Below are 26,939 nucleotides of genomic sequence, written 5' to 3' on the forward strand. Positions count from 1 at the left end.
TTTTATTTATTTATTTGACAGAGAGAGACACAGTGAGAGAGGGAACACAAGCAGGGGGAGTGGGAGAGGGAGAAGCAGGCCTCCCACCGAGCAGGGAGCCTGATGTGGGGCTCGATCCCAGGACCCCGGGATCACGACCCGAGCTGAAGGCAGATGCTCAACGACTGAGCCACCCAGGCGCCCCGGGATTAACCACTTCCAATTTAAGAACAGAGCATGTATTATTTAAGGTAAACTAAATTTTTATTTAAAAACATACTTGAGGGCACCTGGGTGGCTCAGGCGGTTAAGCATCTGCCTTCAGCTCAGGTCATGATCCCAGGGCCCTGGGATGGAGTCCTTCATTGGGCTCACCGCTCAGCAGGGAGTCTGCTTCTCCCTCTCCCTCTGTCTCTCCACCCTGCTCATGCTCTCTCTATCTCTCTTTCTCTCTCTCTCTCACTCTCTCAAATAAATAAAATCTTTTTAAAAATAAAAAATAAATAAAAAAAACCTTGAAAGCATGTTATGGTTAAACACAATAGAAATTTAATTCTCTTCTCCATGAAAGTCCTAGGTGAGAGTATTCTTGGTTGACGGGCAGTGGCTCATCTCCATTCAGTGATACAGGGATGCAGGTTCCTTGCCTCTTGGGTTCCTTCTTAGATTCTTTTCATTGTTTATATCTAATTAATGGAATGGAAAAGAGAGCGTGAAGGAGAGAGATGTAGGACACATCATATCCATAACCATTCTTTGTTGGGAACTAGTCACATGACTACCTCTATATGCAAGGGGGAGGTGGGGTGGGCGGTGGTAGGAATATAATATCTGGCTGAGCATCCACTTCTGCCTATCATTCTACACTATGAGAGGAAATAAGAGTTTTGGTAGATAGCTGGGGTTTTTTGTTTTGTTTTCATTAACAATTGCCTAATATATATGTGTACCATATGCTTTGAGGCCAAGTAGCACTTTCCTAAAAAGCCTCATGTGGCTAGAACTAAAGAAGATAAAATCAAACGAAATCAAAATAAATCAATAAAGGAGGACTGTTTCCCAGTCATCTGCATTGAAGTAACAATATGTATCTCCAGGTAACATCCGAAAACCAGATTCAGCAGATAGTTTTGCTTTGTTCATTCTTACGGAGCCTGGCACCAGCCACAATTTAAACAAGCCTTAAATTCCACAGTGGGGAAACTGGCTCATATCCAGATTATTCTGGTATAATCTTAGGCTTCGTTCCTCCTCTTGCATATATTCAGCTTCTCTGTCACCTCCCCATTCCAGTGTCATGCTCTTTGAGTCCTAATCACTATTTACTATATTGTGATTCATTATCTTCTCATTATATTTAAAAACATCATTCAGAAACTTTAAGACGACTTGAGGAACAGGAATTATGGATTATGCAGTTAGCTCTCCTCTTGAGTCTTTTGATTGTTAAATCTGTGGCACTACAGGCCTTCCTTTGATCTTGCTTTTGGTAATAACAGTGCATAACCAGCGCAGTTAGCAGGACAGAGCCCTGAGCCAAAAAGAGTGCCATGCATGGGGTTTAATGCTCTGCTTTTGCCGTCATTGAGAGTCTTCATACTTTATCTTTGAATTTGTGTTTCCTAATTGAAATCTGATGGCAAACTAGAACATGGCAGGGTCTTGGCACCCCAGCTCAGACATCTCTTTCTTAATTTACCTCCTTTATCTTCTTATAACATTGCCACATCCTAATTATGATATTTCTTACAGCTAATGGGAAGATTGGTCTCAAAAAATTAATGGAAGCAGTGGAAACTATTATAGGTTAGTTAGAAGTTTCTATAAATCTAATGTCTTAATTCTTTATACTAATTTATATTTTTATATAGACCCATCATTTCTCCATTTCCTTCTTTATCCTACCCATTTTTTTCTATATTGATGAATATCTGTATTCAGTTGCCTAGAATTACACTTTAGAATATCTGCATTTTAGCACTAATTTTTCAGTGCAAAGTTCTAGTAGCAAATTTCTTTGTTTCTGGAATATTTGCCAAGAATAGTCACTATTCTTGATTTTGACTGCCAAATTTAAATCAGCACAGCAAATGATAGAGCAAACTTTCACAAAGATAAAATTCTCTTATCATTAAGAAATTAGGGGAGGAATAATATCCTTACAAAATAAATGGATCTTATGCCTACAGTGTCCTAATTTACATTATGTAAACTGCATTAGTCTGTCTGTTACTTTACTAAGAATAAGGAAGAAATTCTATTTCTACCCCAATTAAAGACAGTGGTGAACAGTTAGCATATTCTTGTGTGTTTGCTCATTCAGTTATTGTAGTTGAAGGTGAAAAGGCATCAACATGTCTTTGGAGGTATTAGACCCTTCTCTATACTAATCTTTGCCCATTTTGTAATGTTGAAGGAGGAGAGGTTGATGTCAGTGATGTGGGAAATGTCCTGGAAAACATAGGAATAACTGTCACAGATAAGGAATGTGGAGAGCTGGTAAAAAATCTTCCAGTTAATGGTAAGCATTTAAAATGTTACTATGGGCTTGAAAGAAGCATACATTTCTTATTTCATGAGAACTTCTATAAACTTTCTAATATGATAGGATAGGAAAAATACTTCCAACAATTACTTAGAATAAATGATTTCACTAATGTAACTATCCGTCTATCCATCTATCTATCTATATTTAGATAGATAGATAATATAAAGATATATTCTATATTCTAGATTGTTAATGTGAGTTTTCTGGGGGCTTGTGCCTGGACCATAGACTTACAAGGGAAAGTAGAGAAAGGCATTTACACAAAAGAAAAACAAAGACTAGACTAAAAAAGTACAGCCATTATGATATGGTTCAATTTATTCACTTATGTAAACTTATATGTCTAATAGTCTAAATTTTTAAAGACAGTGAATGATCCAGTTTCACCTTAAAAGGATTCTATCAAATGGTAGAACATCAGTAACTGTTTGAGTTGAGTATATAGGAGGATTCATTGTTTCTATTCTACCTTTGTGTATGGTTGAAATTATTCATAATGAAAATATTTTAAGAGAAGATTTTTAAGAAGGAATTCTATCCATTACAGATTTTTATTTGGAAATCAGCTGCTGCTTTATTCACAACCTGCCATCAAGGTTAAGAAATACCTTTTGTAGCCACGATTCTATAGACAGGGAATTCTAAAAGGTATACTGGGTACTAACTAGATGAAAGAGCAGAAAAGGAATTTTTTTCAAAAGCATGAAAGCTTTGTAGATTGCCAGCATTAACATGCTTAGGTGCCAACAATTGAGTAGAGTGGATACATTGGTGGCCATTTCATTTTTTAAAATTTGAAAGTAATTTGGAAATTTTCTAGAGAAAAGTACAAATCCTCCTTACATTAAATTATGACTTGCTGCCTTGGTGAATCTCCACGTCACTTACTTGTGTATGATCTGATTTATGTTTCCTGTAGCTAATGGGAAAGTCTACAAGAATAGGTTGCTGGATGGTTTGAAGTCTCTTAATGGTAAGTGAGAAGCATAGTCAAAAGCCAGATGAATCTAAGAGGCACATACATACTACTTCCTAGATACCCAATTGTGACTTTCACTAACCTAAACTACTGATGTCATTCCTACCTTCTGATATAGACCTGTCTGTGAGCAAATTATCACCACATTGAATTTTTAAATAATGTTTTGCAGAAAAGAAACTAATATCTGTGTTGGAACAGAGAAACTAAAGGGTAACTATTTGGGGAATTTGGTTAGGAGTTGAGACAACTAATAAAGTAAATAAAAATGAGTCCACTTATGAGTGAGAAGATAAAATTACTTTTTTCACTTGTTTCATTCAAGTCCATTTAAGTTATTTGAATCCAAAAACTGTACAGCATGCTGATTGACTACAATAAAATGCATTCTGGGCAATGAGATTAAGATTTCAGAATTTTTATCCCCAACAGAGGGAAGTTTCTAAGAAGTCCAAACCAAAATTTTAGAAAAAGATCCCTTGCCTGCAAAAGAAAAATATTTCTGACAGAAAATACCCTTTATATTTCCACCTATACTTCAGTCTTGGGGGCCCCTAGGTTGTTTAAATATATAAACTGTATTTTTCTTTCATTTTGTTGTTTCTTGACCATTTTTCATTTCCAAGGAGGGATTGTTAATGTCAATAAACTTGATTCGGTTTTGAAAACCATGGGATGGAAACTCACAGAAGACGAAATTAAGGATCTCAAATGCAACCTGCCCACTGATGGTGAGCATGTAAAATATTTTTAAGTTCTTTGGGAAAATCCTACCATAGTGATTAGAGTCCCAGCCCATTGTTCTTTATGGATCTTGGCTACACCATTGAGGAAATCCTACCTTTTTTCATTTTTCTTCTTCCCACATCGGAAGAAGGCACTGAAGAATATCCCCTTCTTGTGGCTGAAGCAACTTTCTTAGTCTACTTCCTGTTTGTAAAGAGTAGGAGACCCAGTTATGGTCATGAACAGAGTATCTTTTAGTTTTGGTTTTATACTAAAATAGAGTTGACCTTTTATCTGATTGACTATGACTAGCTTTGTGTGGCAGTACTTACATCTACAATTCTTTTTTTTTTTTTTTTAAAGAATTTATTTATTTATTTGACAGAGAGAGACACAGCGAGAGAGGGAACACAAGCAGGGAGAGTGGGAGAGGGAGAAGCAGGCTTCCCGCTGAGCAGGGAGCCTGATGCAGGGCTCGATCCCAGGACCCTGGGATTATGACCTGAGCCAAAGGCAGACGTTTAACGACTGAGCCACCCAGGTGCCCCTACAATTCTTTTTGAGACATGCTTCTCATTAGACTTAATTATAGATCCCTTGAGTTTTATCAGATGTCCTTGGAGAGAAGCACAACCTAAGATGCTTATTCCTGAACTGTTTTTTCAAACTTAGAGGATTTACTAGCCAGCCCATTAATCAAATCAGACATTTTAACAAAAGGAATAATGACCACACTTTTCATTTTATCTTTGCCAGAAGCCTTACTTTTATTTATTTATTTATTTAAATTTTATGGTGTTATGTTAGTCACCATACAATACATCATTAGTTTTTGATGTGGTGATCCACGATCCATTCTTTTCGTATAACACCCAGTGCTCCATGCAGTACGTGCCCTCCTTAATACCCATCACCGGGCTAACCAACCCCCCTCCCCCTCCCCTCTAAAACCCTGTTTGTTTCTCAGAGTCCATAGTCTCTCATGGTTCATCTCTCCCTCCGATTTCCCCCCCTTTATTTTTCCCTTCCTTCTCCTAATGTCCTTCATGTTATTCCTTATGTTCCACAAATAAGTGAAGCCATATGATAATTGACTTTCTCTGCTTGACTTATTTCACTTAGCATAATCTCCTCCAGTCCCATCCATGTTGATGTAAAAGTTAGGTATTCATCCTTTCTGATGGCTGAGTAATATTCCATTGCATATATGGATCACATCTTCTTTATCCATTCATCTGTTGAAGGGCATCTCAGCTCTTTCCACAGTTTGGCTATTGCAGACATTGCTTCTATGAACATTGGGGTGCATATGGCTCTTCTTTTCACTATATCTGTGTCTTTGGGGTAAATACCCAGGAGTGCAATTGCTGGGTCATAGGGTAGCTCTATTTTTAAATTTTTGAGGAACCTCCACACTGTTTTCCAAAGTGGCTGTACCAACTTGCATTCCCACCAACAGTGTAAGAGGGTTCCCCTTTCTCCACAACCTCTCCAACATTTGTTGTTTCTTTCCCTGTCCGTTTTTGCCATTCTAACTGGCGTAAGGTGGTATCTCAATGTGGTTTTGATTTGAATTTCCCTGATGGCTAATGATGATGAACATTTTTTCATGTGTCTGTCAGCTCTATATTTGTCTATATATGTCTTCTTCAGAGAAGTGTCTTTTCATATCTTCTGCCCACTTTTTGACCTGATTATTTGTTTTTTGGGTGTTGAGTTTGAGAAGTTCTTTATAGATCTTGAATACCAGCCCTTTATCTGTAGTGTCATATGCAAATATCTTCTCCCATTCTGTGGGTTGCCTCTTTGTTTTGTTGACTGTTTCCTTTGCTGTAGAGAAGCTTTTTATCTTGATGAAATCCCAAAAGTTCATTTTTGCTTTTGTTTCATTAGTCTTTGGAGATGTATCTTGAAAGAAGTTGCTGTGGCCGATGTCAAAGAGGTTACTGCTTATGTTCTCCTCTAGGATTTTGATGGATTCCTGTCTCACATTGAGGTCTTTCATCCATTTTGAGTTTATCTTTGTATATGGTGTTAGAGAATGGTCAAGTTTCATTCAGAAGCCTTACTTTTAAATGCCCTTGGTCACTGAAAGAAATCCTTGGGGTTATCTTCAATTTTAGAAGATGAGAAATAGTTCATTTTTGTTTACCATGCAGGACCCAGAATTTCCAGATCTCTCTGTTCTCTTTAGTCCCTGCTTTCCAGGCAGTCCTTTGTTTCTGAGTTCATTTCTTTTTCTAGTAACTTCTCCATGGCCGCCAATATCAACCAGATACTCTAGTAACACTGTATTTCCTCGCCTCTTCTTTTAAGGCACAAGCATCTTCAGCACATTATCTGTCTTCTCAGTTGTTGAAATTGATAGACTTGCCAACACCATTGCAAGGCAGGAGTTCATTCATTCCAGCCTCCAGGAACAACTTCCTCACCCACCACTCCCAGCACCAGAGCCAGTACCACATATTTTCATTGTTTTTGCTATTGCTGTTGTTGTTGCTAAGACAGCACCACACTTGTGTTTCTAGTTTCTGTATCAGTTAGCTATGGCGCAGTAGTAACAGACAACCCCCAAATCTCAGTGGCTTATGGCAACAGATTTTTTTACATGTCACTCAAAATTAGATATTGCCCATAGGTTGGCTGTCCCTCTGCTCTCTGTTAATAGGGCACGGGCTGAAGGAGCAGTCCCTGTCTGGGTGATGTCACCTTTGTGACAGGGAAAAACAGAGATGATGCCACCATGTAGTAGTTCTTAATGTTTCTGCTCAGAAGAGACACAAATATTTCATTAGGCAAAGCACCTTACATGATATCATTCGGAACAGAAGTATCATCCTTCCATAAGGACAGGCTTGATAGAAAGGGGCAGAGAATATTTGAACAAACAATATACATCTCTTAAAACAACATATCTGAAAATACAGGGAGAAGCAATTTATGTCAATTTTAGTTCATTTTAAAACTGATTCCATAATTACAGAACATCTATTCAATGAAATATATAGAGTCATCAAAAGAACCAGTCAGCTCTATATTTGTATACAAATATATGCATAGAATATCTCTGAAACAGAATAAAACATCAATGTTTGTTCCTTAGAGGGAAGAGAACTCTGATAGAGGATATGTTTATGAGAGAGGTTTATTTTTCACTATATACGCATTGATAACATTTGAAGTTATGTAATTTATGCTTATGTTACCTATTCAGTAAATGAATTTAAAAACATATTACATGAAAAGTATGACCCATAAGGGGAGAAAATGGTTAAGTTAAACCTCATCAAAATGAAAAGCTTTTGCTCTGTGAAAGCAATGTGGAGATGGTGAAAGACAACCTACAGTCTGGGAGAAAATATTTGCAAATGACACATCTGACAAAGGACTAATAGCTCTGATTCAAAGGATCCTCAAAACTCAGCAACATAAAATATAAACAGTCCAATTAGAAAATGGGGAAATTATGTGAAAATATATTTCACCATGGAGGATCTACCAGTATCAAATAAACACATGGAAAGATGCTTGACATCATTAGGCATCAAGGAAATGCAATTTAAAACTACAATGAGCTATCACTGCATACCTATCCGAATAGCTAAAATTAAAAATGGTGACAACACCAAATGTTGATGAGGATGCTAGAGAATCTGGGTCACTCACCCTTGCTGGTGGAAACAAAGTGATATAATCACTAGAGAAAAAAAGTTCCAGTTTTTAGAAAAAAACTAAGCATAAAACTACCATAGGACCCAGTACTTACACCTCTGGGCATTGATCCCAGAGAAATAAAAACTTATGTTTGCACAAAAATCTGTACATGAACATAAGAGCAAAATCTGGAATCAGCCCAGGTACCCTTCAACAGGTAGATGGCTAAACAAACTGTGGTCCATATGTATCATGGAATACTATTCATCAGTAAAAATAAAGTAACTATTTGATTCATGCAACAACTTGGATGAATTTCCAGATAATTATGCAGAGCCAAAGAAAGCCAAGCTCAGAGGTTACACACTGTACAATTCCATTTACATAAGATTTTGCAATAATAAAATTTTAGAAATGGAGGGCAATTAGTGCTTGCCAGGATTTAGGGATAGGGGATTGGTGGAGACAGAGGGAGGTGGGGTGGTTACCAAAGGGTGATTATTTCTATGTATCACAGTCTGTTTCTTTTATTATTTGCATTTCTTCTTACAGTATATGGAAGAGTTGCAATGAAAAAGTTGTTTGATGGATTAAAAGCTTCTACAGGTCAGTGGGAAGTTATATAAAACCAAGATCGGCAAGCTTTATGTAGTAGTAGAGTTTTAAATAATATTTTCTATCATTCTCTTACTGATTTGTAAATTTTAGCTTTCAACCTTTTCTAATAAAACATTTGCTCCTGATGTCCCATAGTTTGCCTTTTTATATAGTGATTAAAATTCTCTAACTTACTAACAACTTCTGAAATTCCTGGAGTTTTTACACTAACAATATTATTCACTTCAATGTTATTAATAGATTCCCAAATTAGGATATATCAAGCAACAAGATAAAGCTTTTTTATTGTATTTTAAGCAAATAACATTTCAGAAAAAATATTTAAAATACATTAATACTCTCTAGTAAGATATATAAATGATATTGATATCTTCATTAACCAGATAATTATATGATCCTTCTTAATTCTGTATAGATGTCTATATCTTATTATATCTTTGAACTTCCACAAATTAGGAAGAAACATGTTTCACATTATTAAATTATTATTTGAAATAATTATTCTATAAAATTCTTGAACGGTCACATTTCATATTTTCAAAGGAAAAAAGATGAATGCGCAACATGTACCAGATTTTGTGAGCAATTTGGGTGTTGAGCTAACAGATAAAGAACAAAAGAGGCTGCTGAAGAAGCTTCCAGTTGATGGTGAGCCATAAAGATACCTTAGTTGCCTTCTAGAGTACTTAGCTTATAGTACACTGAGAGAAGGTTTTAAAGGTTCTCTTTTAGCTTGAAATATATATATATATAACATTTAAAGTGATTAGAAAAGGTAGGTCTTAAGTTCTATGGATACCCTTCTGTTCATTTTAACCCAGGCCATCAGGGGCAAAACAAATGTTTTATGTCATGACCTCCAGCCAATGACAAAACTATAAGAAAGAAAATGAAGGAATGTGATCTGGGGAGAGACTTTTAGAAGAATTACACACAAGAGATCAAAGAAGAAAGAAAATGTAGAGTGCCTGTTAACAGTTTTTGTCAGGTCTTTAAAATTGCATAATTCTCACTGAAAGTTCTCTCATAATCTCCATTTTTTTTTTAAAGATTTTATTTATTTGAGAGAGAGAGCATGAGAGAGGGCAGGGTCACAGGGAGAAGCAGACTCCCTGCTGAGCAGGGAGCTCGATGCGGGACTCCATCCTGAGACTCCAGGATCATCTGAGCCGAAGGCAGTCACTTAACCAACTGAGCCACCCAGGAGCCCCTAGTCTCCATTTTTTTTTTTAACTGGAGGATGAAATAAGAACATATTTATTCAGTAAATGAAAACTTTTTGAATTTATGGAATATATGTAGCATCTTTCTGACCATCGACATAGTATTTTATCTGACAAGGAGTATGCTTTGCATTGTAGCTTCCGGGAAGATCTATCAAAATATATTGTTGGATAATCTGAAGTCTTCCAAAGGTGAGTTAATGAGCAATTCGAGAGTTAACAATTTAATTTATCTCATTAGAGTTTTAACCAAGCCACCCTTCTATGAATTGATTTTTATTTTAATTTTTTAAAGATTTTATTTATTTATTTGACAGAGAGAGCACAAGCAGAGGGAGTGACAGGCAGAGAGGGAGAAGCAGGCTTCCCGCTGAGCAGGGAGCCCGATCTGGGGCTCCATCCCAGGACCCTGGGATCATGACCTGAGCCAAAGACAGACACTTAACAGACTGAGCTACCTAGGCGCCCCTAGGAACTGATTTTTAAATGTAGTTACTTTATTTTAAATGTGGTATTTTATGACAAAATTTTTTAAATCTTTGTAGGTCCCACATTTTCTTATATTTTCCAAAACTTAATCTTGAAAGTATAAGTTGAATTCTAGGTAGATACAGCAAAACATGAAAAGGATGATAGGTAGCTAGTCTGAGGATTAGTTAAGCAAGCAAAGAAAACAAAAATAGTTTCTATTCTCAAAAAGATTGGGCATTGTTTCCTGATAGAATCAAAATCAAAATCATAAATAAATGTTCATTATAGTTCCTCTTAAAAGAATGTGTTTTTAGTGAGATTCAGTAAAAAACAAACAAACAAACAAGCAAAAACCTGTAGGCAAAGGCTGTGCCTAGGATTTGTTTTTGTTTTTGTTTTGCTTTCCCTCTTGCCAGTGCTTAATCCAAAAGAAGAGAAGAGCATAAGGAGAATGAAGGAAAGACTTAGAAGCTCTGCCACTTGATCCCTATTGAGGAGTCTCCTGCCACAAGAAGAAAGCCTCTTGGCATTCCTAGGCCATTTAGAAGAGTGGCAGCAGGATTATTTTTTCATTTAATGTGGATTTAACCATGCTGCCCATTTAATAACATCTTGCTGTGTGTCCTTATCAACTAAATCAAGTGTCACCTTAGAAATGGGATGATGATAGCCAGAAACTTGTATTGTCAGTCTCTCTAGTTCTGTTCACCCATGTAGCTATTCTTCTCCAGTCTCTAGGCCTCCTGTTTTACAACTTTAATGGTAAATTTTCCTTTCCATGCACTCCCAGCCTCAGCTCCTGCTTCAATTTCAGAACATTTTTTAAAAATTTTTTTCTTTTTCTTTTCTTTTCTTTTATTATGTTAATCACCATACATTACATCATTAGTTTTTGATGTAGTGTTACATGATTCATTGTTTGCATATAACACCCAGTGCTCCATGCAGAACATTTTTAACTACAGTCCTTTCTGAGACCATGCCAGGGAGTTTAAAAGATAATTACATATTCTTTTATACTAATACAAATAGTTTTCTGTCTTAACAAATTCACCAAAAAATCTGTGTTCATAAACTATTTTCACAGCATGGATTCACCAGGCTTAAGGGAATTGTCAAGTTCCAGTGGAAATCAGTACAAGTTTTCTGGGAACTGAGGCTTTTTTCAAAATCCTTCTCTATTATAAATTCCATGAGTTGTCTTTATCTTCAGTTGCAAAACCCCTTCATAAATTATTTCTTGTGTATAGTTTCATCATGGTAAAGCTTAAGGTTCTTTAACACAATGTTAAAATAAAGTTTGGTACTCATGTTCCAAAGTAATATTAATAGTACTGAAAAATGGATTCTATTTTCCTTACTCCTAGTTTTTTTTTCATTTTAACATTAAAACATTTTTAATACAATAGTAACAGAGCACTGATATATGTCTAGTATTTTTTCTTTATTTTTCTTTATTTATTTTTAGAGTGAGAGAGCACATGGCAGGTGGGGGAGGCATAGGGAAAATGAGAGAGAGAATCTTGAGCAGGCTCCAAGCCCAGCTCAGAGCCCGGCACAGGGCTTGATTTCACAACCCTGAGAACATGACTTGAGCCAAAAAAAGAGACACTTAACCAACTTAGCCACCCAGGCACCCCAATATTTCTAGTCTTTAATGTGCTTTCATATTTTAATGGTTTTTGTCACTGTTTCTGTCTCTTTCCTAAGGAGGGAAGGTTGAAAGAAGTAAAGTCAATACTGTTCTAGAAAACATGGGAATCGAGCTCACAGGAAAGGAGCTTCAAAGTCTAACAGATAACCTATCAGTTGATGGTGAGCACTGTAGTCATTACTCTGCCTTTCTGCAGAGCTTTACCTGTGAACGTGTACATCAGAATTTTGGAAATAGGATTATTTGTTGCTAAAAAGAAATGCCAGTATCTTAGAGTTGAACCCATTCATAAAGTAAAAAGAAATACTGCCTCATTTTTTAAAATTTAAAGTTAGCAACATATTTTCTTATAGATAACAGAGGAGCCAGGATGTTTGTCTAAGGAATAGTTAGAATGTAGAATAAAAATTTTATGGATTAAAAGTTTAAAAGTAGTCATATGCTTGCTAACTGGTTACTTCATTTCGTAGCTCCTCCAATATTGAAACATTTGCTTTTTTTATTTTACATGCTCTCCCTGAGTGATTTTATGAATTCCCACTTTTAACCATTTATTTGAACCATCAAATTTTTTTAAGATTTCATTTATATATTTGAGACAGAGCAAGAGACAGAGCACAAGAGCAGAGGGGGAGGGGCAGAGGGAGAAGCAGACTCCCCGCTGAGCAAGGAGCCCAATGTGTGACTCAGTCCCAGGATCATGACCTGAGCCAAAGGCAGATGCTTAACCGACTGAGCCACCCAGGTGCCCCTGAACTATCAGATTTTATATTCTTTCCAGTCTTTTCCCCAATCTTAGAGCTATTTTATTCCAAATCTTGTAAGACATTTATATTTAGTCACCCGAAACAGCTGTTGAAACATAATTTTCTTAATCTTATATATTCCACATCTTCTTAAACTGATCCTTTTTTCTACCTCATTGACCCTACCAGAAACATATCCACTTAAGTACTTTATGCTGCCTATTTAAACCACTAAATATTTCTTTTTTTTATGTTATGTTAATCACCATACATTACATCATTAGTTTTTGATGTAGTGTTCCATGATTCATTATTTGCATATAACACCCAGTGCTCCATTCAGTACGTGCCCTCTTTAATACCCATCACCAGGCTAACCCATCCCCCCACCCCTCTCCCCTCTAGAACCCTCAGTTTGTTTCTCAGAGTCCATAGTATCTCATGGTTCATCTCCCCCTGCAGTTTCCCCCCTTCATTTTTCCCTTCCTGCTATCTTCTTCTTTTTTTAACATATAATGTATTATTTGTTTCAGAGGTACAGATCTGAGATTCAACAGTCTTACACAATTCACTGTGCTCACCATAGCACATACCCCCCCAATGTCTATCACCCAGTCACCCCATCCCTCCCACCCCCCACCACTCCAGCAACCCTCAGTTTGTTTCCTGAGATTAAGAATTCCTCATATCGGGCGCCTGGGTGGCTCAGTTGGTTAAGCGACTGCCTTCGGCTCAGGTCATGATCCTGGAGTCCCTGGATCGAGTCCCGCATCGGGCTCCCTGCTTGGCAGGGAGCCTGCTTCTCCCTCTGACCCTCCCCCCTCTCATGTGCTCTCTCTCATTCTCTCTCTCTCAAATAAATAAATAAAATCTTTTAAAAAAAAAAAAGAATTCCTCATATCAGTGAGATCATATGATACATGTCTTTCTTTGATTGACTTATTTCACTCAGCATAATACCCTCCAGTTCCATCCACATCGTTTGCAAATGGCAAGAGTTCATTCCTTTTGATGGCTGCATAATATTCCATTGTTTATGTATACCACATCTCCTTTATCCATTCATCTGTTGATGGACATCTTGGCTCTTTCCACAGTTTGGCTATTGTGGACATTGCTGCTATCGGGGTGCATGTACCCCTTCAGATCATGACATTTGTCTCTTTGGGGTAAATACCCAGTAGTGCAATTGCTGGGTCGTAGGGTAGCTCTATTTCCAACTTTTTGAGGAACCTCCATACTGTTTCCAGAGTGGCTGCACCAGCTTGCATTCCCACCAACAGTGTAGGAGGGTTCCCCTTTCTCTGCATCCCTGCCAACATCTGTCATTTCCTGACTTGTTAACATTAGCCATTCTGACTGGTGTGAGGTGGTATCTCATTGAGGTTTTGATTTGGATTTCCCTGATGCTGAGCAATGTTGAGCACTTTTTCATGTGTCTGTTGGCCATTTGGATGTCTTCTTTGCAGAAATGTCTGTTCATGTCTTCTGCCCATTTCTTGATTGGATCATTTGTTCTTTGGGTGTTGAGTTCGATAAGTTCTTTATAGATTTTGGATACTAGCCCTTTATCTGATATGCCATTTGCAAATATCTTCTCCCATTCTGTCAGTTGTCTTAGTTTTGTTGACTGTTTCTTTTGCTGTGCAAATGCTTCTTATCTTGATGAAGTCCCAATAATTCATTTTTGCCCTTGCTTCCCTTGCCTTTGGCAATGTTTCTAGGAAGAAGTTGCAGCGGCTGAGGTCGAAGAAGTTGTTGCCTGTGTTCTCCTTTAGGATTTTGATGGACTCCTGTCTCACATTGAGGTCTTTCGATCATTTTGAGTCTATTTTTGTGTGTGATGTAAGGAAATGGTCCAGTTTCATTCTTCTGCATGTGGCTGTCCAATTTGCCCAACACCATTTGTTGAAGAGACTTTTTCCCATTGGACATTCTTTTCTGCTTTGTCGAAGATTAGTTGACCATAGAGTTGAGGGTCCATTTCTGGGCTCTCTATTCTGTTCCATTGAATCTATGTGTCTGTTTTTGGAAACACCACTGATTTTTGTGTGTTGATTTTGTATCCTATATCTTTACTGAATTCATTGATTAAATCTAACAGGTTTTTTGTTTTTTTTTTTTTTGGTTGAGTCTCCAAGATTTTCTGTATATAAAATAATGTCATCTGCAAATAGAGACGATTTTACTCTTCCTTTCTGGTTCTGATGATTTTATTTCTTTTCCTTACCTAATTGTTCTGGCTAAGAATTACAGTACTATGTTGAATAGAAGTGGTGAGCATGAGCACCCTTGTCTTATTCCTGATTTTAGAGAAAAGTGTTTCAACCTTTCACTATTGAGTATGATGTTAGATGTGGGTTTGTCTGCAGATGGACAGAGCCAATGTCTGGGCTCTTCACTCAGGCACTGCTGCAAGAGGGACAGTCTCTGGAATGCTCTCAATAGGCTTCCTGGTCAGGTGGGACAGAGGGCTACCTCAGCAGTAGGCAGGAGCCATGAATTTGTTTCCTCACCTGGGTGAGGTGGCAGAACAGGCACCAAGGCCAGGATGTCTTATTGTCTGGGGACCCAAATCAGGCAGAGTTCCCTGGCAAGAAGGGCCACCAGCTTGGCTGTGCAGATGGGCAAAGCCATTGTCTAGGATATCTACTCAGGCACTGCTGCTAGGAAAAACACAGTCTGCCTAAGATCCAAGTGCTGGTTGCTATAAGCCATGCTCCTTTTCCCCATCTCAGTCTGATCTCCAATGGTCAAGTCCCACGGATTCCTCCCACAATACCTATGGGACAAGACCCAAGTGGGCCTTCCAGGAAGCAACCCACAACTCTGGAGGAGCTAGATGAATGCCTTGGGCTCTCTTTCTCCCACCAGAGAAACTATAGCTCTGGGAAGCCCTCTCAGTGCAGCACTGTATCAGCCTCAGAGAGGGGGAGTACAGTTAGAGTATAGCCAATTCTCTTACCCTTCTAAAGCAGTCCTTCTCAGTCTCTGTAGTTCAAGGAGGTGCTTCAGCCTCACCACCATATTCTGGGATTTTCATAACGGTGTCTTGTCTGTGGATACTGGCAAGATGATCTTTTTGTGAGGGGGACTGAAGTTGGGAACAACCTATGTCACCATCTTGATGACATCACCCTATCTTTATTTCAATACAAATGTAATTTTGTAATAATAAAAGTAATTATAATTTAAAATTAAAGAATGTCAAAATGCAAATTGGTCCATATCATTCCTGAACTTATAACCCCACTATGATTCTATTAGCCCAGTAGATAAAGGCTAAGCTTCTTAAAATAGCTTACAAATCCCTCAATAATCTGAGCCCAACCTGCCTCTCTTATATAAACTTTCCTCTTCCAAATCCATACTTCATTCTTCATGCTGAACTGACTATGGTTCTCCATACATTGCTTATCTATACATTGTATATATTGTGCCTAGGTTTTTGGTGGGTTGTTTTGTTTTGTTTACATTTCTCAGACTCTCTTCCATGTAGAAGGCTCTTTCTATGCATTCCCCTTTCCTTTACGTTAAAGTCTGATATTTTAACTTGCTCATGCACTACATGCTCGAGGATGCAGTCATTTAACACCCTAGTTTGCATTAGTGGTTCCTATATGAGCTGTGGCACTCACGGCTCATGGCAACACCTGAAGGATTACCAGATAGCTAACCAATACCAATGATCCAGAAACACTGGAAAAAGTACCTTTTTCTTTGTGCAAACTCCAATATCCAAGACATCTTTTTGCAAACATGTAGATCAGCTTAAATCCCTGTAGATCAGCTTAAATCCCTGAAATTCAGGGATTTAATGAAAGTTTGGGTAAAATTATGATATTAATGGAACTTATCTGGAATTTTCCATCAACATAAGTCCTTTATATATGTTTTTGGAGCTCATTACATTGATTACATGTCTCAGTTATCCCTTTTCATAGCTAGTGGAAAAGTTGATCTGAGTAAAGTGATGGATGGAGTGAAAGCTGTTACAGGTGAGTGAGAAGTTAATGTAAACATAGGATCCTAATTTTTATGTAACTATTTTTCTTCATGCCTTAATTGCTGTGCTAATTCTATCATTTTTACCTCCTATTTGTTTAATGTTTTCATACCCAGTAGCCCAGAATATTTTCTGATGTGTTTTCCACTAATACACTTCATTCTCCTTATTTTAAGACAGCCAAAATCTATAATAAAAGGTGAAATGATCTTTGAAAAAGACCCTGGTAATCACTTAAAGAAGAGATATGTTCTTCATGTCAGTAGAATTATCAGGATACACTGTTTGCAGTTTACTAATTAACAAAAAAGATATATAATACCCATTTCTTGTCATTGTCATTTTGAGTATGTTAGTCCAAGCCTTCCAAGAAGCAGGATTAAATGTGAAGGACATTATTACAGGAAATGCCTGCCTAATAGAAAGTAAGGAGGGAAACTGAAAACACTGGGAGGCTGTCAGACTGCAATGCAAATATGACACCAAGTGAAGGAAAGAGGAAGAAAAGTTTGGGTGGAAGCATCCTAGATTGCCATGTAGTCTGAGGAAGGTCTGGCAATACTGCTTTCAAGAATCCTCTGGTCAGGGGCACCAGGGTGGCTCAGTCAGTTAAACATCTGCCTTCGGCTCAGGTCATGATCTCAGGGTCCTGGGATCCAGCCCTGTGTCAGGCTCCCTGCTCGGCGGGGTGTCTGCTTCTCCCCCTCCCTTTGCTCCTCCACCCTGCTCATGCTCTTTCTCCCTCTCCCTCAAATAAATAAATAAAATCTGTAAAAAAAAAAAAAAAAAATCCTCTGGTTAAAGTCATCATCCCATATCCCCCAGAAAGAGGGCTCCCTTAGGAGCTGCACCCAGCCCTTGACCACTGCCAATGGTAGGTATGGACTTAGTACAAAAAAACACAGATTAATTTCAAAGCAGAAGATGGGGCCCTTGGTTAATTATGTTCTCCATAGGGGCGCCTGGGTGGCTCAGTCATTAAGCGTCTGCCTTCGGCTCAGGTCGTGATCCCAGGGTCCTGGGATCGAGCCCCGCATCGGGCTCCCTGCTCCACGGGAAGCCTGCTTCTCCCTCTCCCACTCCCCCTGCTCGTGTTCCCTCTCTCGCTGTGTCTCTCTCTGTCAAATAAATAAAATCTTTAAAAAAAAAGATTATGTTCTCCATAGTTGGAAATCCTGCAGGTACCTTATCATGGTTACCAGTGAGATTACCCTCTCTTATTAGCCTTTAGAAAACCAATTATGGGGTGCCTGGGTGGCTCAGTTGGTTAAGCGACTGCCTTCGGCTCAGGTCATGATCCTGGAGTCCCAGGATCGAGTCCCACATCAGGCTCCCTGTTCAGCAGGGGGTCTGCTTCTCCCTCTGACCCTCCTCCTTCTCAGGCTCTCTGTCTCTCATTCTCTCTCTCTCAAATAAATAAATAAAATCCTTAAAAAAAAAAAAAGAAAACCAATTATGTTTCTGTGAATGACATTACCTCTGTGTATTTGGTCAGAGCTCAGTGACCCTCATTTTCCCCAGCTCATACTCATTTGTATGGGCATCATAATTTAGTTTTATTATTTGCAATCATTTGATTGTACTTAAATTCCATGGATGTCATTATTTTAATTTTTTTATTAAGGAGAAAAGTCTGATCTCAACGGTATGAAAACTGTTCTGGAAAACATGGGGATAGAGCTCAAAGATAAAGAATGCTTGGACATGATGAAACATCTTTCTAAGGGTAAGTGTTTTAAATACTGATGTAACCAAAGAGAGACTTGAGATTTCTGCATCTGTGAGAATCTCTAAAATTATCTCCATTTCCTCAGTTCCAGGAAATAGAGAGTCCATCTCAAAAAAAAATTTTTTTAGAATGTCCACTTATACCTGAAATGAATCCCTATCTACAGTTTTACTTTTAGATTGGGAAACAGCATTTCCATTATGATGAGTGTTATTATCAAACATGAAAAAAAAAGGCTTAATCTGGGATTTGTGGAAAGAGGAAAAGGATTGTTTAGAAGTGAATAAAGCAGAAATGGGGAGAAGAAAAGAGGTGTGTGTGTTGTAGAATGCTTGATGTGCTAAATTTCACCCAATTTTCTCTCAAATTTTATTATAAGAGAAATTTCTAGTGAAAACTCTCGAAAAGCCGTTTATCCTAAGAGTATCCTAGTGATTTTCCACATTTATCTGTGACTTAAATTCTCCCTTTTCTGACAAGATCTTTCAAAACAGGTTGCTAAAAGTTGTGAAGTCTCTAAAAGGTATGTGAGCAGCATAATGAAAGTGCAGACAAATATGGCATCTTTGCATTTATACTGTTTTCAAGATATTAGTGGATGCTGCTATCTCTCATATACACTTGATTGTAAATTTATGTTCCCACTGAAGATCAAGCTTCACTTTAGCTGCCAACATTTTACTTCATATCTAGGAAGAAAGTCTTGCACTTTCTCAAGATTTTTCCAAACTTTTCAAGAAAACAAATATCAGATTTCAAGCCTGCATAGCAAAATGTAACAGAAAAGATTAGCACTGACTCAGGGAATTTAATCAGCTGCTGATAAATACTAAACTGGGAGTTCGGTCATCAAATTAAATATTGTTTCTACTTTACTTCTGAACAAATAACAAAATATTGTTCAGAAGTAAAACATGTTTCCCTCCAGAACTAGAATTCACTTAGCATTTATTCAGGTGCTGTTTAAAACTTTGTGTTTTATAGTCTGGTCCCCAAGACAAGTCTCAAGAGAAGTGACCTTAATTCTAATGTCATAGTTGAGTTTCTCTATAGACATAACGTCCTTAGTCTCTTGTTCTAAAATTGATGGGTTTTTTTTCCCACACTTTACAACAAGCATTATTAACCCTACTACTGGGGGGGGGGGTCTGTGAATAGGCTTTGAAGAATACATAACCCCCCCTGAAATTATACGCAATCTTTGTGAACACAGACATTTGGTTCATGAAATTCACAACAGGATATGTCTCTCTGAAAGGTTTAAGAACCTCTTTTTTAGAGTTATATAATTTTCTTCATGGACTGTCTCTTTCCTTAGATGGGAAGGTCAATGTCAACGACTTGAATGCTATACTGGATAATATGGGAATCAAGATCTCAGATAAGGAACTTAAGGTTCTGACTAGAAATCTCCCTGCTGATGGTGAGCAAGTTTTCAGATACCATAGTCACATGCTGGGAGAGCTTAAGTATAAGAACCATAGCCAGTGGTCCAAGGGAAAGGGGCCTTAGGAATGGTAATCTACCCTGATAGTAATCAAGAAGCTATAAATATGGGCAAAGCATGTAACCAGCATAAAAGCATGCAGTTACCAAAACCAACATGAAAACATTGCACTTTGTATGTATGTCTTTTATGTTCTTTACCCATATTATGGTCACTAGAAAGCAGTCTTCCACATTTTGAATAGAAAAATGCAGGCAACTTAAATGATGGTACTTCTGAATTTCTTCCCATTGCTAACACATAGGGGTTTGAAATATTATAGAACTTTAAGTAAAATTTATATTATTGAGATGGTATATTTTTATATTTAAGCTTTTCTTTCTAATATTAAGGAAGACAATAAAAATTGAATAAATCAATAGCCTAGAAAAAATATTATTCAGTAAGTATTAATTAAGTAAGCATATATAAGGCATTTAAGATAGTGCCTGGCACAAAGTAAATGAAGATTTATTATCTTTACTCCCATGTTGTCTTTCACAGTATTTTGTGAGTCTTTTTTAATCTCAGTGTGAGTTTGATTTTCTCCTACAGTTGATAGGAGGATTTCACTAAAAAGACCAATGAATGAAGTGAAAGTTAATTTTACAGGTAAATGAGAAGTTAAAGTCAAAATAGGGTTTCAGTCCTTCATATTAGTTTTTTTTTCCAGTGGCATTTCTAGTATCTTATTAAATTCTGATGTTTCATTATTAAATACATGCTTCTAAGGCCCCTTGGATTGGCATTAGGAAGACTTCTGCAATAGAATACAAGACTATATGTCAATTTTAAATCCTAAGTTTTCTGTGCTTATGTAAGTAATATGCTTCATGTCACAAATGTTTAACTGAACATCACCTAGAAATGTATATGGTGAACCTTAGAAGTGATGGAGATAATGTATTCACTGAAATCATCAATAATTCTCACCAAAACAATCAAATTTTTTGAAGAATAATTTAGATAAGAATCTGCATGATCTTAATTCACTCATCAGATTTTATTCTGGAAGTTGTCTTTCCCAACTTTAGAAAAACTCTTTTTAATTTATATTAAATACGGTATTTTATAAATACCATAAGTCATGCTCAATGGTTCTACAATTTAGAATATCTTTGCCTAACTCTTCCTCTTGAAACTGGGATATCATTAAGCTGCAGAGAGCATATTTTATAACTTGAGATAATATGAGAGTACCTAAAGCTCATACATGTACCATCCCCTCTCTTCAAAGGTGAGAAGATTGATTCTAGTGATCTGAAAAATTTCCTGGAAAGCCTGGGGATTGAGCTCACAGATAAGGAAAAAGAGAAGCTGCTGAAAACACTGCCAGTTGATGGTGAGCTATTATAGAGATGCCATGGTCTCTTGTGGGTCTGTGTAAATATCTCCAACTTCGTTTCTGTTTATTTTCCTCCAAAAGTGCAAAAGAAAAAATATTAAATTAAGTTCTAAGTTATATAGCAACCTGTCTTAGAATTTATAATGGAAGTTAAGTAGCCCTTCAGACAAGAGTTGACATTAACAACTAAACATGTTGTTACCTGTCAAGCCACTAATTTGTTTATATCATGAGAAGAGAAAAAGAGAGAGAGAGAGAGATTGGAGATCCATGAAGAAAAAAATAAAGATAGGAAGCAGAAATAAAAAGAAAGGGGAGTTCTATATGATTTCACTCATGTGGAATTTAAGAAACAAAATAGATGGACATAGGGGAAGGGAAGGAAAAATAAGATAAAAACAGAGGAAGGCAAACCATAAGACACTCTTAACTATAAGAAACAAACTGAGGGTTGCTGGAGAGGCAGTGTGGGGGTGGGGATCAGGTAACTGGGTGATGGGCATTAAGCATTAAGGAGGGCACATGATGTAATGAGCACTGGGTGTTATATGCAACTGATGAATCACTAAATTCTACCCCTGAAACTAATAACACTGTATGTTAACTACATTGAATTTAAATTTTAAAAATTGAAAGAAAAAAAAGGGAAGCTATACTCATGTTTGAGCAAGTAGACTCCCTCAGGAATAGGAAGGTTTGTCACCATGAGAGAAGTTTCTACTTCCAAACTTTGCTATATAAGATGAAATAAACTAAAAATTAGAGACAAGTCTTCTTAAAATGTTATTTCTGAAATTATTTAATTCATGCCATTTTTGTGATTCCATGTTAGTTTCACCATTAAATGAATTATGGATTTTCTTACAGCTGCTGGAAAGGTATATCAAAATGGGTTGCTGAAGGGTATGAAATCTCTCAAAGGTAAGTAAGAAACCCAGTTAAAAGTCATATTGTCTGACATTCCCCAACTTCACAACATTGAATTATGAATCCTGGCTCCTCACTTTGATATCATTCCATATTTATGATTCTTTCAGTCTATCCACATTTTAACCAATAATGGCATATATTTTATCTTGTAGAAAATTCCATATACTCTTGCATTCTTTTTCAACTTTGTACACCTCTACCCCACAAAAATCAATCAAACCTAGGAAACCACAGCATAAGTGAAGTGAAGGGTTAGCTTTATTCAAGGGATCTGGTCAACTCTATGGATAGCTAATATAGAAACTCAGGCAAAAAAATATATTTATAGCCCCTATTTATTGCATACAAGTATTAGATTTGTTGTCTGCAGTTCCAATTGCTTAAACTGCTTAATTTGTTTTGTTATATAGGCTTGTTACTAAGACAAGCTCTAATTTTAACTATTTTCTTGACCTTGTATACTTGGACAAATCTATTTGGGATTTTGGCTCTGTTGAAAGGTAATATACAAAGACACAAAATACATTTTTCTTTTTTGTTCTGTTTTATTTTAATAGAATTTATGATTATTATATCCATTAGGGCTTGATTAGGGAAGCAAAATCACTATGAGTGACATGGAATAAGAGATTTATTGTAAGGATTAGATTTTATGCAATTGTGAGAGCTGGTGAAGAAACCTGTGAAAGCTGTTGCCCCCGCTTTTGGTTGTGGGCCTAAAGTCCTGCCATCACTGTAGTCAGCAAGGCCAGCACTCAGGAGGAAAAACTGGTGACAGAGTTGGGGAGAACAAGAAAAAATGAGAACCCGTGAGGACAAACTGGAATCTTCTTTCCCCCACCCTTAAGAATGTAAGTGACCTGAGAAAGAAACTGGCATCTGGCTCCAAGGAGATATACATGTGCTTAGCCAAGACTAGCTTCCACCCCATGCCAACAAGGCAGTCCAGAAGATTAAGAACAATATCATGGGCTGTAATGGCACCTGGAACCCAACACTGACCTTTTTTTTTTTTTTTTTTGTAATTTTTTCTTGAGAGAGTAGAGAACGCGTGTGTGAGCTGGAGCAGGGATGGAGGTGTGGGGGGCGGGGGGAGGAGCAGAGGGAGAGGCAGGGAATGTTAGGCTCGATCTCACAACCCTGAGATCATGACCTGAGCCGAAATCAAGAAGTCAGATGCTTAACCAACTAAGCCACCCAGGGACCCCCCTGAAACTGACCTTTAGAGTGTAGGAACAGCTGCTTCACTTGTGTCTTCCAAATCTCATGCAACATTTTCTGGGGCAGGCCAGAACTCTATAGGGAAGGGAAGTCCTAGAAATATAATTCCAGCTTAGGCAGTTTGACACAGTTAACAGTCTACCATCATCTTCACCTTGACATCCATATATACATCTTTTAGCCTCTCTTATATTTCTAATAAAAACAATAACAATTTCTCATATAACCAAAACTATGCTAACTCTCTTCTCAGAAGATGTTACAAAATCTCAGCTATCCCTCTACCCATCTCTAGGTTATGTTTATTTTCTAATTGACTCACATTCTTCCCTGACATCCTATAACTTAAACAAGGATATATAAGGCTAACTACTATTCACAAATTTTATGTAGATGCAGGGAAATGGGGAGGAGATTAAAAGAAAAGAATTGGTTAAAATATTCACAAATATATCTATATCAAAAAATATAGAGGCGCCTAGGTGGCTCAGTCAGTTAAGCATCTGCCTTCGGCTCGGGTCATGGTCCCGGGGTCCTGAGATCAAGCCCCTCTTTGAGCTCCCCACTCCGCGGGAAGCCTGCTTCTCCCTCTCCCACTCCCTCTGCTTGTGTTCCCTCTCTCTCTGTGTCTCTCTCTGTCAAATAAATAAATAAAATATTTTAAAAATATATAGAGAAATACTCATAACTATTACAATCTTGTGCAGTCCGTTAGCAACTGGTCATGTGGTTGTATCTAGTATTTATCTTTCTTTTCCCACTGCCATTTCATATTGCTTTTTCTCTAACCAAGTACTTCAGCTGCTCCTACCTCCTTACCTGGTAGGTGATCCTAAATTTTGTTCCTGAAGGATAAGGGCCATTATCAGACCTGTCTGTATTGGATTGGATTGTTTAATTTACAATTAACTTTTAATCACAAGGCAAGGAGATATCAACAGGTGTCCTAGATTCTAGACATATTTATCTCTATCCCCAATGTCTAGTAGTGGCAGCCCGGTTTCCCCTGATGGTCAGAATAAATCACTCCAACCAGTAAATTCCTTTCTTTACTTGTAGATTCATAGCAACAGGAAGCCAAAGTGGCTCAGATTCAGTTTTTTTTTTTTCTTCCTCAGTCAGTTGGCCATAGGATACATAATTGACATATAATATGTAGGTTTAAAGTATATAGTGTGATGATTTGGTACTCTTAAATATTGAAAATGATTACCACATTCATCACCTCACCTTAAAAAATGCAAAATTTTTAATATGCTTTTTTTCATATTATATTCATAGTCCTACATTATCTTTCCTAAGGGGGGAAGGTTCGTGCAAATGACCTGGACAACACTCTAAAAAAACTGGGAATTGAGCTCACAGAAGAGGAACTTGCAAAGCTGTCAGAAAACCTACAAATTGATGGTGAGCACTACAGATATCTTCAGGGCATCTCTTATTTTGCTTTATAACTGATATGTTTAAAAATAGATTTATTTGACAGATACATGTTAGAAAGTTTGGAGGAGAGCCCAATTTTGTTTTTTTTTAATTTAAGTTTTTTAAATTTTAATTCCAGTATAGTTAACATACATGTTACATGATTTCAGGTGTACAATATAATAATTCAACAATTCTATACATTACTCAGTGCTCGTCATGATAAGTGTACTCTTCAATCCCCATGACAAATTTCACCCATTCTCCCACCCACCTTCCCTCTGGTAACCACCAGTTTGTTCTCTATAATTAAGAGTCTGTTTCCTGGTTTGTCTCTCTCCCTCCTTTTTTTTTCTTCTTTGTTCATTTGTTTTTTTCTTAAATTCCACAGATGAGTGAAATCATATGGTATTTGTCTTTCTCTGAGTGACTTATTTCACTTAGCATTATACTCTGTAGCTCCATCCATTTGTTGCAAATGGCAAGATTTCATCCTTTTTTATGGCTAAAAAATATTCCAGTGTGTGTGTGTCACATCTTCTTTATCCATTCATTTATCAATGGATACTTGGAGGAGAGCCTAATTTTAAAGTCAGAATAAATCTTGGGTCTTCATTATAATTAATCTAAAATAGCATCACCTTTCCCTGTGTATACCAAGAATTGCAGAGGGTACTGTCAGGATTCTAATAGGTCTAGATAATAAGAAAGCAAAATAATAGGGATATGAATATCTATTTATAGAGAAGTCAACAGGCCCATTCTTCTATCTTTCTGTCTACTGAAATCTTCACTCTAAAATGAATTCAAAGATTCTTATCATAGTATACACTATGATAAGAATACCTTCAATCTCCATCTGCCTGTCTGGATATATCTTCTCTCATTTTCCTTCTGTTCAAGCCATGTTGAACTATTTGTAGTTTCATACACACATAGCATGATGCCCCTCTACTTTTCCCTTTTCTTAACTTCTCCATGTGAATTCTTTTCCATTCTTCCATATTTCAGATCAACCACTCTGATACATTAATGAAGTTCATGCATTATCTCCTGTAGGAAGCAATCTTAGAACATACCAAGCTAGATTAATGGTCCCTTCTTCAGCTTTTTGTTGGTACATGAAGTAAAGTTTCCAGAGTACCTGGCCAACTCCAATAGTATCTTCAAGTATGGCTTATAATGGCATCCAAAACACTAGGAAGAACACACTTTTCCTGACCAAGCTTCTAAGCCAAAAGAGACCTTTGTATTAATGGAGATCATTTTAACTCCCTGGAGATCCAGGCATTTAATAAATGGTCTCAGGTAAAACGAAAATACAGGGAATTTTTCATGGAATTGTTTCCACAAAATATATGTCTTAAATTTGTGTTCTGCGCTTATTTGCATTGTGCCGTTTCTTGTAGCTAATGGGATGGCTGGTCTGAAAGAGGTAATGGATGGAGTAAAAGCTACTACAGGTAAGTGAGAAATTATCAATCCAAGACATTTAGTACTTATAGTAGCTATATTTTATCATTATCCCTCAATTTCCATTTAGTTATGACATTTATTTCCTTATTCATTAAATTACTAGCAATTCATTTTCTGGTATATTTTTTATTTATATGTTTTGTTCTTCTTTCTTTTAGAACAGCCAAATTCTATATTAGTAAAATAATATATAAAGTAAAATTTTAGTAAAGACTACAGAAAACTTACAAAAATGAGACTAAATAAGATCTTACCTTATTTGATACAATTATTTGAATAAGTAATTTATAATATTCTAATTGAATAGATAGATACATGATGTAAATTTCACTGGGTTCAGAGTTGCTTTGCCATGGTCAATATGATCGTGACTTCTTTTATTAGCATTTAGAGATCAAATTCTTTTTCTGTGAATGTCATAGTCGGTATACGTGGAGAGGTCTCATTGGCCTTTGTTCTTTATTCTTTACATATTCAAGCTACGTAGCCATAGATTGATTTTTCCCTATTTGGAATCATTAGGTGATCCTTTAAATTCATATATGTAATGATATCTGCCTTTTTTAAGGAGGGGAGGTTGATGCCAAAGACGTGAAAACTATTCTGAAAAACATGGGAATAGAGTTCACAGATAAGGAATGTTTGAAGCTGATGAAAAATCTGCCTTTCAATGGTAAGCATTTCAAATATTGATGTGACCCTAAAGGGTTTTATTAAGCTTTTAAA

General features: G+C 37.0%; 1 protein-coding gene across 1 annotated transcript in view; it reads left to right on the forward strand.

The window, feature by feature from the left end:
• The window catches only part of EFCAB13 (EF-hand calcium binding domain 13), a 257,749-nt gene that overhangs the window by 177,587 nt on the left and 53,223 nt on the right, over positions 1 to 26,939 (forward strand). The window contains exons 53-66 of the mRNA XM_035030370.1: positions 1,732 to 1,785; positions 2,396 to 2,500; positions 3,447 to 3,500; positions 4,133 to 4,237; positions 8,439 to 8,492; positions 9,048 to 9,152; positions 9,866 to 9,919; positions 18,229 to 18,330; positions 19,652 to 19,756; positions 21,057 to 21,161; positions 22,032 to 22,085; positions 24,618 to 24,722; positions 26,147 to 26,200; positions 26,782 to 26,886. Of these exons, the coding sequence (XP_034886261.1) occupies positions 1,732 to 1,785; positions 2,396 to 2,500; positions 3,447 to 3,500; positions 4,133 to 4,237; positions 8,439 to 8,492; positions 9,048 to 9,152; positions 9,866 to 9,919; positions 18,229 to 18,330; positions 19,652 to 19,756; positions 21,057 to 21,161; positions 22,032 to 22,085; positions 24,618 to 24,722; positions 26,147 to 26,200; positions 26,782 to 26,886 (1,161 nt within the window). The remainder of the gene's footprint in view (positions 1 to 1,731; positions 1,786 to 2,395; positions 2,501 to 3,446; positions 3,501 to 4,132; positions 4,238 to 8,438; positions 8,493 to 9,047; positions 9,153 to 9,865; positions 9,920 to 18,228; positions 18,331 to 19,651; positions 19,757 to 21,056; positions 21,162 to 22,031; positions 22,086 to 24,617; positions 24,723 to 26,146; positions 26,201 to 26,781; positions 26,887 to 26,939) is intronic.

The sequence above is a fragment of the Mirounga leonina genome, unplaced genomic scaffold (genome assembly GCF_011800145.1).
Source record: "Mirounga leonina isolate KUSES-001 unplaced genomic scaffold, KU_Mleo_1.0 Mir_364, whole genome shotgun sequence".
Lineage (NCBI taxonomy): Eukaryota > Metazoa > Chordata > Mammalia > Carnivora > Phocidae > Mirounga > Mirounga leonina.